At 48.4% G+C, this 14,818-nt stretch overlaps 1 protein-coding gene across 2 annotated transcripts in view; it reads right to left on the bottom strand.

The window, feature by feature from the left end:
* LOC147885228 (uncharacterized) overlaps positions 1–14,818 on the bottom strand; it is a 93,275-nt gene that overhangs the window by 60,702 nt on the left and 17,755 nt on the right. For both annotated transcript variants that reach the window (XM_087397475.1, XM_087397476.1), the window contains exon 3: positions 5,218–5,377. In XM_087397475.1, coding sequence (XP_087253601.1) covers positions 5,218–5,377 — 160 coding nt within the window. The remainder of the gene's footprint in view (positions 1–5,217; positions 5,378–14,818) is intronic.

Raw genomic sequence — 14,818 nt, 5'->3', positions numbered from 1 at the left:
GTTGTAAGAAACATAAGCCAGGGCACGTATGGCATAAGTGTCCCGTTCTCTTGGCTAAGATTGCCAAGACGAATTCAGTAAAAGGGAAAGCCAAGGCATCCAAGCAGGAGGGTGAGGCTTCTACCTTGTCACCCTCGAAATCTACTGTGACTATTGAGCCAATAGTGAATGCTGTCCATTCAGCCAATACCTTTGGGCCTCATGATCTTTTTAAGGTGTATGGATTCGTGAATGGACAGAGAATAGTGGTTCTCCTAGATGATGGATGTAATTATGACTTAGTAAGTGATAGATTGGCAAAATTACTCCATCTTAAACCAGAACCTATAAAAAACATGTCGCTTTCAGGAGCTTTTAGGGGACACAATGAAGAAGACACATCCATACTACGAAATATTCCTTTTCGTATACAAAAATATAGAGATCGAAGGGATTTTCTAGTAGCCCCTTTACAAGACGTTGACATGATACTAGGTAAACCATGGCGGTATGATTTTAACCCTGCTATTCATCCTCATACTCATCATTGTTGCTTTGTACATAAGGATGAAAACATAAGGATCGTAGGGGATCAGGACGTGTATACAATTCCATTGATTACTCCTACTCAAGCGAAAAGATTGGTAAAAAGAGGGGTAGATTGTAATCTTGTGTATATACGGGATTCACGAGATCTTCATATCTCAAAAGAAGATCGGAAGAGAAATGAGTTCCTTAGAGCTTATGAGGATCGATTTTCAAGAGATGACTCATTCGAACTGCCCATGGAGAGAGAAGATGATCATGCCATAGACTTAGAGCCAGGAGCTTCTCCTCCATGTAGAGCCCCATATAGGATGAACAGGATAGAAATGGAGGAGGTAGAAAAACAAATTGAAGATCTGTTGCAAAAAGGCCTGATTCGACCAAGCAGTTCTCCATTTGGAGCACCTGTATTATTGGTTAAGAAGAAGGATGAATCATATCGTATGTGTATAGATTACCGTGCTTTGAATAAACTTACGATTAAGAACCGGTATCCGATTCCAAGAGTGGATGATTTATTGGATATGCTTAAAGGTGCTAAAGTTTTTAGCAAATTGGATTTGAAATCTGGTTATCATCAACTTTGTATGAAAGCTGGGGATGAACATAAGACTGCTTTTCGCACTCTCACTGGACATTATGAGTTTTTGGTCATGCCTTTTGGCCTAACTAATGCTCTAGCCACTTTTAGTAGGCTGATGAGAAGGGTTTTGCGACCCTACTTGGGAAAATTTGTCATAGTTTTTTTTAATGACATTTTAGTGTTCAGCCAGAATGAGGAAGAGCATAAGGATCACCTTGCTAAGGTGATGGAGCTCCTAAGGAAGGATCGATTGTTCCTAAATACCAAGAAGAGTGAGTTTTTCAAGACAGAAATAGAGTATTTGGGACACATTGTGTCTGCCGAGAGAATTCGGGTTGATCCTAAAAAGGTCAAGGCCATAATTGAATGGCCAATACCCAAAACCATACATGAGCTGAGATCCTTCCTAGGGATGTGTAGTTATTATCGCAGATTCATTAAGAATTTTGCACGTCTTGCTTCCCCACTAACAGATTTGTTGAAGAAGCATTCCTTGTATGAGTGGGGAGAGGTTCACCAAGTAGCTTTTGAGGAGCTTAAGAGAACATTGGTGACTGCACCAGTGTTAACACTTCCGGACATGGACAAAGAGTTCTTTGTTGTATGTACGGATGCAAGTGGTACCTCGATTGGGGCAGTGTTGATGCAAGGAGGGCATCCCATTGCTTATGAGAGTAGAAAACTTCAAGGGGCTGAATTGAAATATATCACGTATGAGAAGGAGTTATTGGCAGTCATTCATGCTCTAAAGTTATGGAAGCATTACTTATATGGTTCTGCTTTCAAGATTAAGACTGACCATCAAAGTATCAAGCACTTGTTTTCTCAACCCATTGTCTCTTCAAGGCAAATCAAATGGGCTGAATATATTCAATCCTTTGGGCAACCAAATATCGAATATCAGCCAGGAAAGGAGAATTTAGTAGCTGATGCTTTGAGTAGACGGCCCCAAGTTAATCACGTTTCTGTGATTAAGGAGAAATCATTAGGAGCAATGGTTGAAGCTTATCCTTTAGATGAGGACTTCGCTGACATTTATGGGAAGATTCAGCGTAATGAGGTCGGGGATTTAGAGGCTTATTCCATCGTGGAGGGATACTTATTTTTGGGACGTGCCATATGTGTACCCAAAACATTTCAGTATCTAGTCATGAGTGAGTTACATGCGAGTCCATATTCTGGACATAGAGGCATTAGAGGGACCATTGATAATATTGAGAGATACTTCCATTGGCCTAAACTTCGCAAAGAAGTTTCGACCTTTGTTCAACAATGTGACGTATGTCAGCGCATTAAATCTAACACAAATAAGACTGCTCGTCTTTTGCAGCCTTTGCCTATTCCTTCGGAAAGGTGGGAACACATTACAATGGATTTTGTGTCTGGTTTCCCCAAGGTTGGTCAGTTTGAGCAGATTTTCACTGTTATAGATAGGCTGAGTAAACAAGCTCATTTTATTCCCTGTAAAAAAGAGTTGTCTGCTCCTGAAACAGCAAGGTTATTCATTAGGGAAATCTTCAGGTTACATGGGTTACCAAAATCCATTGTATCCGATAATGATGGCCATTTCATTAGCAACTTTTGGACAGCTCTATTAGAGAATCTCGGAACCAAACTGAAATTTACTACAGCCTTCCATCCTCAAGGAGATGGACAAAGTGAGAATGCCAATCAAACCATAATTACTTTACTTCGAGCTTATGTCCATGACCAACCTAGAAGGTGGCCAGAGTTCTTACCCATGTTAGAGTTTGCTTCACTGTACATACTTCCACCAAAAAAGCCCCATTTGAAATCATCTATGGGCAATGTTTACCCACTCCAATAACACACTTGGGGGAGCGAATTTTTGCTGCTGACCAGTTTGCTGAGGATATGTCACAGGTTATTGAGCAGGTAAAAGAACATATTAAGAAGGCCCAGGTTTAACAATCCAAGGCAGCCAATAAAAAAAGAAAAGAAGTTTATTACAAGGAGGATGATTGGGTTTTATTGAAGATTGATAAAAGAAGAATCAAGTCAGTGAGAGGAAGTACCAAACATGTCAAGCTAGCACCGAAGTTTTATGATCCATTTCAGATTTCAGCAGCTTTATATCCAGAAGAAGGATCCAGAGCGTATGAGCTGAAGTTACCAGCCCACTGGTGTATGAAGAACATCTTTCATGTGAGCAATTTGAAGAGATACCATGGCGATACTTCTGCGTTTTTGGATACTCAGCATCAAGAAGAACCTGAACTTGAAGATGGGACTGAAGTTCTTACTCCGGAACAGATCGTGTACCATAAAGAGAAGAGTACTCGTGGAAAGAAGAGATATATGTATTTACTTAAGTTTAAAAACCAGCCAGCTAGTGATGCACAATGGATGGAAGAAGAGTTCTTTACAGATTTTCCACAGATACTCGCAGATTACAAAGAGGCGATGCAATGGCAGAAGTAACAAGAGAAAGTGCACGTAAGAGGAAGAGACAAGCAATAATCCAGAAGAGGACTTCTGCTCATTCAAGCAGGAGGGAGTGTCATGACAAGAGAAATGATTATTTAGTTAATTAATAGTCATTAGAACTTTATTATTGTTAGGCGCCAATACGATGGTGCGGTTATATGTTTGTATTTATGATCGATCAAGCGGTGTAAATAGTACCACCAAAACTATGTAACATTGGCCAATGATTAGTAATAAAGATGTGCACACACGTGTCTAGGTCCTAGGGGCAATAGGAAAGGGAAAGGGTGCATTAGAGTGCATTGAATGGTAGGTGCATGGGTCATAGGCTAAGGGTAGGTGTAAATGGGAAGATGGAACTTGAGTGATCTCAAGGGACATTAATGAAAGGGTATCACCCTTTCATTGTGAATCTCACGTTGCATTCTTTCTACCACATTGCATTCATCCGTCATCTCTCTCCCACCTTGCATGTAGGTCGAAAAAGAAACAAGTACTCTCACGAGGGCGCTCTTCCCCATTGGAGGGCCAATCGGCATTCAAATTCTGCATGCATTGCACACATTTGCATTTTCGAAAAGTGTGGATCTTCACAGAGACCCGAAGATGCGTGCGAGCAACGTGGTAGAGCATTCAATCTCTACGTCCTTCTTGAGCTACTACAACTCGTCTTTAGAAAAAGTAATAGTTTTTGCGACCGATGGAGGTGGAGTAGGATTGGCTGACGGAATATCCATCGCCAATCGAGGTGAGGAGGCCGACTCGGACACTTTTGAGGCTCCGTCCGCTCCAAAAAACGCTGCGGGAGAAGGAAGAGGGGGGAGACAAGAAGAAGGAAAATAATGTAGGAAGCAGGGTAGAGGGAGGGCCGAGGCACGAGCGGGGGGAGGGAGCGGGGTAGAGGGAGCGGGGGAGCAAGGAAGGGGGAGCGGGCTGAGAGGGGAGGGGGCAGCTGAGCGGGAGAGGATAGAAGGGGGTAGAGGAGAGGGAGGTAGAGGCGGGGGGGTAGAGGCAAGGGTAGGGAGCGGGTAGAGGAGAGGGGTGTAGAGGCGGGGGGAAGGGTAGAGGCAGGGGAAGGGTAGGGGGAGGGTAGAGGCGGGGGGAAGGGTAGAGGCAGGGTGAGGGGAGCGGGGTAGAGGGAGCGGGGGAGCAAGGGGGAGCGGGCTGAGAGGGGAGGGGACGGGCTGAGAGGGAGAGGAGGGGAAGGGGTAGCGGGCTGAGAGGGGAGGGGGTGGGCTGAGAGGGAGAGGAGGGGGAGGAAGGGAGAGGCTGAGGGAGGAGAGGGGGAGGGGCTGAGGGCGAGGGAGGGGGCTGAGGGAGGGGCTGAAGGAGAGGGGGCAGCAAGGGAGCGGGAAGGAGCAGCAGCTCTCTCTTCTTCCTTTGACGTTTTTTCGTTGCCGTTAGGTTTCATAGACCAATTAGTTGAATCTGGTCAGCCTATTCAGGCTGAGCAACCAGCTGCCACATTCATTATTGGACATCTGTTTGCTGGAATTTATTTAAAATATGTACAACCATAACCACATCCCCAACTTTTGCCATGCTCTACTAGATTCATTTGCAAGACCCCAAAGTTTACTTTAATGCCGATAACCGTTCTTTAGTCAAGAAAAGCACCCACTTTGCGCATGCATACTCGCAATTTGTGACAATACATGTACCTGCTTTCATATTGACAAGTGCATCGTGTGTTGCTTCCATTAGCTGCTTCATTGCAATTTCCAAACCCAAATCTTCACAGTGTACATCACCAACAATGCCATTGTGGGAAACTCCATGCATAACACCCTCAGCTGCTATATGATCACTGTAGTTCTTGAACTGTGGACAATATCCTATCAGAATTAGTTACTAATCTGTATTTTGGATTCCATCTTTTAGTAGCTAAGATGCAAATGAAAAAATTGTAAGATCTAGAGTTCAAATTCCCTTAGAAGACACCGGAATCTACCAAAAACAATGTTATATGTGCTACTGCATCCAACAACTCGGATCGTGTGGAAAACGGCATCCTAAATGGGTTCGTGAACTAGTAACCTAGTGAGTTTCCAGGCCTTTTGGACTGCTTAAATAATGGCGTCTCCTCCCAATCCTAGAGTATGCAAATAACTGTAGGAAAACACTTAATGATAAACAAGACACCCGGCCAATGAATACATCTCCATGTCCCTATCTATGTAGATCCATCCAACCATTCCAAAGGAATGGCTATGTAGATCTCCGCTATGTACCTACGAGCAAGATCCCATGATGGCCCTGTTACGTGAGAGCAACTATCTAAATGCTCTCTGGGCAACTCTCAATGTTAGTCCTCTCTCCCATCTAGATATATGATGACACGCTTACCTATCAAGGCTCAGCACTAACCTCCACATCAATAATATTCGATCCACACTCATGTGTAGGTAAGACAAGAGTATTCAAGCTACACTATCTCTAGTATCATAAGTACCATCATATCGAGACCAAAGGTAGTTCTTGATCAACCACTTGAGCTAGCCGATGCAACAGCTTGGCATGAAGCAATATACTAGACAGAAGCCAAAAGGACCTTTCTAACAATCAATACCCTTGTGGAAAAATCTAAAGTGGCAGTACTCTCGTTCAGTACTTTCCTCATGACAACACCTAGCTGGCCGCCCAAACATCTAGTTATAGAGCCTCTCTCAATCCAAGTAAAGACTGAAACAAATCATGAGTTGCTGCCCGCTCTTGCTAGATCATTTCGCAGAGTGTTTCCTCCACTGGCTCAAGAAATGAGGTCATGGCCGAATGGTTCACATACCTTCTGGCCTTCCACTCCCGATGTATCCACATCACTTAACCAAAATACTATGTATGTTTGCCAATTGATAATAAAGGACTTTGCTGCCAAATAAAACGGCTGTAAGGCAGTCCTGAAGGAGTGTAAGTGTTGGAGATATCATAGTCAATGAGTGTGGTAGTATGGAGGGTACTCAGGTTCATCCCTCGCACACATTGGCTAGTATCTGGACAGACATCGTACACACTCTGATGGCCGTATGGACGGGTATGCAGGGGGACTCCCGTGCAGCCTCAGCTAGGAGGGCTTCTTTCTTCAGGGAATGGAAGGATTCTCCTTTCTTCTCTGAATCTACTACAGGGTTGAGATGGCACTTTCAGCCTCAGCCTTGGTTTCTTTCCACCTCACTCTGAGGAGGTTTTTTATTATCCTCATGATTTCATGATGTATTCCGCTTTGAGCTTGCTCTCGCGGGTTTTTGTTCTTACTTAATAGAAGTCTTTTTCATGGAAAAAAAAAAATGAGTGTGGTAGTGTGTAGTACTAGGTGATCTAGTACTAGTTTGTGCGTGTGAGTCTTGTGTGAGTGCCACGTGTCATCATGGGACTTATCCCATATGCACTAGGTGCTAGAGTGTGAGTGAGTAGCCTACATAAGGCTTGTACTTCACTTGTCTTGATATACTTGATGGATGAATGAAAGCCTTCTTCATGTCTTCATTGGAGCATTATTTTCTCACACCCTAACTCTCTCTCTCTCTCTCTCTCTCTCTCTCTCTCCCCCCCCTTCCACCATGTTTCTAACATGGTATCAGAGCCACCTTCCATAGCTGCCACGTCACCCTTGCCCTAACCCTAAAATTGTCATTTTAGCTCAAGCCCTTCCAGCCACTTCAGTTCTGCCTCCTTCTCTTGCAGTTTCGCCTCAGTTCCGCCTTCTTTGCACTTCTACCTGCCCACCTAGAATCTCCACAACCAGCCGTACAGTCCGTACTGGCTGTACGGACTGTTCCGTACTGTTCCCCCCTACAGCGCTGTACCAGCCCTATTCCTGCAAGCTGCGCCATACCAGTTCGGCAGCTCCTGCAAAGTGCGCCTGCGCATGTGGCGGTTTAGGTAGCTTTGGCGACCTGATAGCTACCTGGTCGACATTTTTAACAGCACACTTCTGCACGTGAGGGTTTCCAGGGTTATTTCAAGGCCTTTGGAGGCGTGTCCGATGTGTTTTGAGCTTGCTGCTGGATAACCACCTTCAGTAGAGGCATTTTCAAGCTGCTTTGAGGCCTTCACCACGTCTACATCAGCTGTCTTCTGCATCAGATAGCCGCTACAGCATTTCAAAGTGCTCTTGTGAGCCGTTTTGAGGGATTTGGACCTGTTGCAGCACTCAGCTTCACATTTCGAGGCATATCTTTGCTGCTCTCTGATTCGGGTTCACATTCGGAGCATCACTAGGCATTTATATCTGTTCTTTTGCAAACAAGGAGATTGATGGTCCTGCATCTTAGCTTGCTGCCCACCTTCAGAAAGTCCTCTTTAATCATGACTTCTTTGTCTTCAAGGTGGAGAAGTTTAAGGGGGAAGGTTTTCCCACATGGCAAACCAAAATGCAGCTGCTCCTTATGCGTGAAGGAGTTTGGGATGTTGTTGAGGATGAGGAGGTTGAGCTACTTGATCAACAACACCAAAAGATTTGGAAGCAGCAAAATTCTAAGGCCATTGCCCTCATTGGTCTTTGCTTAGCTGACTCTCTCATCCATCATGTGGATTTCAAGTCAACAGCTAAGCAGATTTGGAGCGCCTCGAGACCTTTGGTAATGAAATCACCAACTCCAAAGCCTTTTTGAAGCTCAAATTTTATGATCTAAAAATGGAAGAGAGTGATGAGCTGAGAGATCATCTAGCTCGGTTTCAATCTCTTGTTCAACAACTCTCAAGTTTGAAGAGTGTCCTTGATGATGAAGATAAGATGGCAATCCTTATGAAGAGTATGCATGGAATTTCTCGCTTTGAGCACACTCTTGAGATCCTTCGTCTTGCCACTACCACGTTTGATGATATGGTGGCCCTCATCATTGAGAAGGATCGTCGCAATAAGGAAGCCGTTCTTGTCTCTCCTATTGATCATGCATTTGCTTCCACAAGCAAATGGAAGACCAACAAGAACATCATTTGCAGGTTTTGCAAAAGAAAAGGACATATTGACACCCATTGCTTCAAGAAGAAAGCACAGGAACAGAGACGCATCATGCCAATCTTCTGACTAAGGACGAAGCTGAACCCGAGGCACCCCCGGAGGAGATACATGCAGCTACAGCAAAGGTTCATGGCCTCTCTCTTAACGACAAGGATGCATTGGACCACAATTGGGCTTTCTAGGCCCTTATGCTATGTGTGTTTGTGTTGAGTCACATTAAGGTTCTCAGCCTTGAGTGTCCCTCTAAAATGAATGTATTTGGAGTCAATAAGAGGTCCTCTGCCCTGGGTTGTCCCCCCAAAATGATTGTATCGTGTTTTACTTTGGTTGATGGTATTGACCACCCAGTTCAGAGTAAGGGGGGATGACGAGTGATGGTTTTCGAGATTCGGAGCTGCAGTGTTTGGAACTACAATGGTACCTTATGGTCAACAGACCCACGAAATTTCTAAGAGTCTTACACAGGTCGAGACATAGAGAACACACTAGAGTCCAGAGCGCCCTTTGCCAATAGTCAATGTACCACAAAGACACACCAAAGTCCAAAGCGCCCTTTGTCGTAGGACTTATCCTTGGATTGTAGTTTGTCTCATACGCGCGTGAGGCCTCTCGAAGACGGGAATCTCTCTCTCTCTCTCTCTCTCTCTCTCTCCCGAGCTCGACTAGGCAGCGTGACGTCAGAGGCCAATCATCCATCACAGGGTTTTTTCGACCTCCCATTTGACGGGCCCTCTATGATTGGCCTCTGACGATCACCACAGGCATATATATATATATTTGTATCTCCCCCCTTCTGCTCCATTTTTTTGTATCATCTGGAGATAGTTACACATTTTTTGCACCAAGACTAGACACACCGTCCTTCATAACTTTTTTGAAGAAACGGTTGGCCGGACCGTTTTGAGACCGCCACCGTTATGCTCATTGTACTAGTTATCTTTAGTCTCATAGACCTTCACGGTCTCCCAAAGACTTTAATAAAATTTCTTTCTTTCTTTCTCTCTCTCTCTCTCTCTCTCTCTCTCTCTCTATCTATCTCTATCTATTTGTGTGTGTGTTTGTGTGTTGATCCACTTCCACAACCAGGTTTGCATTGGGCTCTATCTGATTGCGATGTGACAGCACACAAAGACACTATTGACATAGATCAGACAGCAACAACAGGTGACCGCGCCATAGGAAGCTAAGGAAGACTAAGCACCGTGACTATGTCACGAACTTGTATGCATTTGAGTCAGCTCCAAGACATAGTGCGGTGGAGTAGAAGGAGCTAGATGACATGAGGGTAGTGTAGATCATGCAGGGAGAGACAACGCGGCACTGCCGATCCCGAGACGCAGAGACCAAACACGACGCAGAGAGTGACCAAAGCACGCATGATTGATGTCCGGTCTATCTCATCTCTTTTCAGAGGACACCGCCAAAGACGAGGCGTCACTCTTGACATGGCACGTCGGATACAGACGTCTAGGGGACCGTCCTCCACCATAGCGAGAGACAGCTCGACAGACGCAGATCCGAGACATGTTGCAGCCCATTAGAGAGCCACCATGGCACCGGGCTTCAGATTTTTGAGTTTTAGTTTTGAGTTTGAGCTCTTGAGCTCTTTAGCTTAGCATGGCACTCAGCAAGGGCCCTAGCGCACCCTTTGCTTCAGCCCACAGAGGCTTGTATGAGTTCCTTCTCTTGATGTACTTTGTCCCATAGGCCCATGAGGCCTCCCAAGAACATCTCTCTCTCTCTCTCTCTCTCTCTCTCTCTCTCGGCATATCCAGCCTCGACCTGCGCTATGTGCAGCAAGAAGGACCAAGGCAGCCTAAGAACCTCCAACAAGGTGGACACACACTCCCCAACTCAGCCCAGACCTGTAAATACCAAGAAGCACTGAAGGCAAGAGGTAAGAACAGCAAACACACTCAAGCAAGGGGTCTTGATTTTGAATATGCAGTAAACAGTAAGCAGCAACAGCAAAGCTCAGACAGGAGCTCCAGCCAGCCTTGGTGGAAAGGGTAGATGTGCTCCTATTGCAGGAACACAAGCTTTCGACTTCTCAGACCAGTATTTGTGGGAAGGTCCTCACAGGACGCTCCCACACCTACTGGGAACCTTCGATTGGCGAGCAGGGGAGGAGCGGGGGTGTTTGTACCTCCATCGACGCTTCTCTAGTTTAGCATGTGTGTGGTTTTGGCACCCTGGTCCCAGGACGTGCGCTTTGGGTGGGCTTGAATATTGAGGGATCCCGTATCGGCATCCTCAATATCTATGCCCCGACCGCCGACCTCAGACGGAGAGCCACTTTTTGGAGCTCTTTGACAGACTTATTGCCAGAGATGGATTCTTGGATTGTAGGAGGGGACTTCAACAACCTTGAGACCCTAGAGGATCAGCACGGACGGGGCCCAGAGTTCCTCGGTATAGCTCAGGCGGAGCAGGCAGATTGGGACTCCTTCCTGATCGCAGCGGGAGGTCGGGACAGCTGGAGGGAGCCTTCCTTTCGCAGATGGACACGGAGTCTGGACTTCTCTTGGGGTTACAGGAGGAAGGAAGGCAGACTTCTGGAGCAGCTAGACCATTTCTATGTCAGCGATTGGGCGCTTGGTAGAGGTGGAGAGTCAGAAGTGGTTCCAGGGATGACACTCTCTGACCATGCCCCAGTCATCCTAGTCCTGGACTCAGCCTGTCACTCCTCACCTCCACGCTCATGCCGGATCCCAGACTCCATCTACTCCAGAGCAGCGGTTCGCAGCAGGATAGTGGACCTGTGGGAGCAGGATTGGGACCCCATGGGGGATATGGCAGCACAGGTAGCTCAGGCGCTTGCCGAGTCTAGTCTCATCTGTCAGCAGGAGGCAATTCAGGTCAGACAGCAGTGGTGGGCGAAGGAGAGGGGTCTCAGACGAGATCTCGCCTCGATTCAGCGGATGCAGCAGTCTTCTCCGGGCTCTGAGGAGCTCAGACGGCAGGAGGTTCGAGCCCGAGCCATGCTAGAGGAGATCACCCAGCGACGCTCAGAGTTCTTGTTTCATGCTTCCAAGTCCTTCTGGGCTAGGAAAGGCGATAGGATGTGCAGAGAGTTCTTCAGGACTCATGGCCAGAGGTCAACAGAGGAACAGCTCCGATCTCTTAGAGCGCAGGATGGTAGTGTCAGGACAGATCCAGACGAGGTCCGGGACTTGGCGACAGATTTCTACAGATCCCTCTTTCAGCAGGAGCCCCCAGACCCTCGTGGCCGCCTATGCAGGGAGGAGGTGTGGAGGTATACACCGTTGCTCGTGCAGCCTAGCATGAGTGATTCCCTTCTCGCCCCTTTCACCGTGGCAGAGATGCAGGATGCGGTGAGCGCTATTGATGGGCAAAAATGCCCAGGTGAGGATGGCCTCTCTAGAGCTTTCTTCACCACCTTCTGGGAGCAGGTCCACCAGCCCTTGCTCGCAGCCTTCCAGCATATCTTCTCCAGTGGACAGATGCCAGAGAGCCTTGCGACAGGCTTGATTTGCCTCATCCCCAAAGGGGGGGACTGTCAGGAGATCAGACAATGGCACCCTATCACCCTCCTCCCGACTGCCTACAAAATCCTCGCCAAGATGATCAGTAGCCGCATCCGCCCCCTGCTACACAACTTGATCCATGACACCCAGACTGGTTTTGTCCAAGATCGCAGCATTTTGGACAACATTTTCACTTTCTCAGAGGCGACGGAGTGGGCCCAGCACAGTGGCCAGCACCTTGCCATACTCCTTCTTGACTTTGAGAAGGCGCACGACAAGGTAGACTAGTCCTTCTTGGAAGGTACACTCTCTCGGTTCGGTTTCCCGAACGAGTGGATCAGAGGTATTGCTAGCCTCTACAGGTCGGCCTCCACCCGGGTTATCATCAGCGGCAGGATGGGGGAGAGATTCACCCTCGAGCGCTCGGTGCGTCAGGGCTGCCCGCTTGCGCCCTACCTCTTCCTATTTTTTGCGGAGGCCATGACCCACTTCCTACGAGCCCGTACCACTGGTCTTCGCGGGATGCGTCTCCCTATTCGAGACGATGCAGAACTTCTGGACTCCGAGTATGCAAACGACACAGCCCTATATGTGCAGATTTGATATCGAGTCACTGGAGCGAGTGAGACTATCCTTACAGGTTTTTTGCCTAGCCGCTAGGGCGAAAATCAATTGGCATAAGTCAGTTGGTTTTCTTACGGATCCGGGAGCCAGCTCACAGTGGGGTATTTTCCTGGGGTTTCGCTGGATCCCTAGAGGACAGACGACACGTTACCTAGGATTCCAAGTAGGCCTGGACATCACGCCAGCTCAGCAATTCTTACCGGTCCTAGCCTCCATACGACGAAAGCTAGCCTTCTGGAGCACGGCTCGGCTATCCTTGGCAGGTAGGGCCCTTGTGGTCAACCAGGTCCTTCTTGCCACCACTTGGTATGTGGCCTCTTGCTGGTGTTTCTCGAGATCATGTGTAGCCCAGCTGAGGAGACTGGTACGGAACTTCCTTTGGTCTGGCTCAGATGGTTCCAGCACCACCAGAGCCCGGGTCGCCTAGCAGACGGTCATTCTCCCCCAGACAGAGAGCGGCCTTGGCATCATAGATCCAGAACTGTAGAGTCAGGCACTACTTGGCAAGTTAGTCATCCGCGGTCTAACCCCAGGAGGGCAGACGTGGAAGCTCTTGCTTCAGCATGGTCTCAGCGCGTGTACCCCCCAGAGAGGGGGTGATTGGCAGCCATCTATCCGGTGGATCTTCACTTCTGCCCCATTGACTCAGCCCCGTTCCCCCTTCCTCCGTAGCCTTGTCTCGGTCTGGAGGAAGTTGCGACACAGCCTCTCCCAGGTTCCCCCTAGCTGCCGAGAGGAGATAGACAGACAGCCCCTGATCTGGAGCAGCCAGGTGACAGATGATACAGGTCGCCAACTTGGAGAGAGATCCCATATCCCTTGGGCGCTCTAGGCGCGTGAGCCCGCCCGCCCGCTCGCTCCGGGTTTGAAGGGACGTCTACAGCCAGCTGAGCCCAAGCGAGCTGGCAGCGGCGGTAGGTACGGCACGTGGGATCCAGGCTCGGCGAGCGGAGATGGATGCTGCCATTCCTGCAGGTTGGAGGATTCCCATGGTCACCAGACAGCTCTTCCCGGGAGATGAGAGGTGGCTAGGACAGTTCACACCTCGGGGCATTCCTTTGGTGGTTGCAGGCCTTTTCTCGGACTCCTCGATCCACTTTTCTCCGTCGTCGATGATAGCCGCCTCGAGAGCAGAGAGGCCGTGATCGACCCCCAGCTTCCCTGGCAGCGCCTTCACATCATAGGGCTGCAAGGGAAAACGTGGCATATAGACCCCCTGATTATGCAGGACCAGGACTGGAGACTCTGGATATGGGAGGGCCGTTCCTTGACAGAGGTGGAGTGGGACCCACGGGAGTGGTGCTGGCCACCATTGGAGACCTCAGAGAACCCTACCCCCTTCTTCTCTTACAGTGCGCGTACTGGTAGGCATGCTCTTGGGGCTCTCCAGCGCGGGCTACCCACACAGGCACATAGTTGGTATGCCCAAGGGATATCTCTGGTCTTTCTTCGCACATTCTGGAAGACTCTCTCGGCAAGCTGGCGGCCGAGGAAGATCTCTTACTTTCTTTGGATGGTGGCACACAAGGGGGGCTACCAGTTGGCAGCTGGCTGAGGCAGATGGGGCAGGAGGGGCACTGCCAGATGTGTTTTCAGGAGGAGTCGTCCCTGAAGCACTGCCTTTGGAGCTGCTCGCATGCGCAGACAGTTTGGAAGGGAGTCATGGGGATCTTAGCGAGGGCTGTACCCGAGCTAGGACCAGTCACTTGGGGAGCCGTTTGCTGGTGCAGCAGCGAGATGGGACATCACTTGGCTTATGAGTTCTCTAGGCAGGATCCAGTCTTCTTCATCACGCAGGCCACCTGGGCATACATGGACAGCTTCCCTTGGCATCTGACAGAGACAGATGCAGGAGCGATGACTCGGCACCCAGTTTGGGAGATCATAGGGAGCATTACAGGCTGGCATATCTGGACTTCCAGATGCGCGCAGACCTTAGGAGATCAGGCTTCTTCTGCTACCCAGAACCTAGCAGACATTTGGAGCACGATCATTCACACGCTCAAGGGTCAGTGGGATCAGATTCAGGGGGAGTCCCGGGCAGGGAAGGAAAAGAGACGGCGCTTCCTTCGCGACTGGGACCATCGAGAGCTGTTCTTCCAGCACTCTGCTCAGAGTCTTCAGTGGCATTACTCCCCCCCACCGTGGCTGTTTGTCCACTCTCCGATGATTATGTCTTGAGAGGCTTGT

The sequence above is a fragment of the Dipteris shenzhenensis genome, chromosome 26, assembly GCF_047967505.1.
Source record: "Dipteris shenzhenensis isolate YYH24624 ecotype China chromosome 26, Dip_SZ_1.0, whole genome shotgun sequence".
NCBI classification, from domain to species: Eukaryota; Viridiplantae; Streptophyta; class Polypodiopsida; order Gleicheniales; family Dipteridaceae; genus Dipteris; species Dipteris shenzhenensis.
The sequence above is the reverse complement of the archived record's forward strand: the minus strand, read 5'-3'. Positions and strand labels throughout refer to the sequence as shown.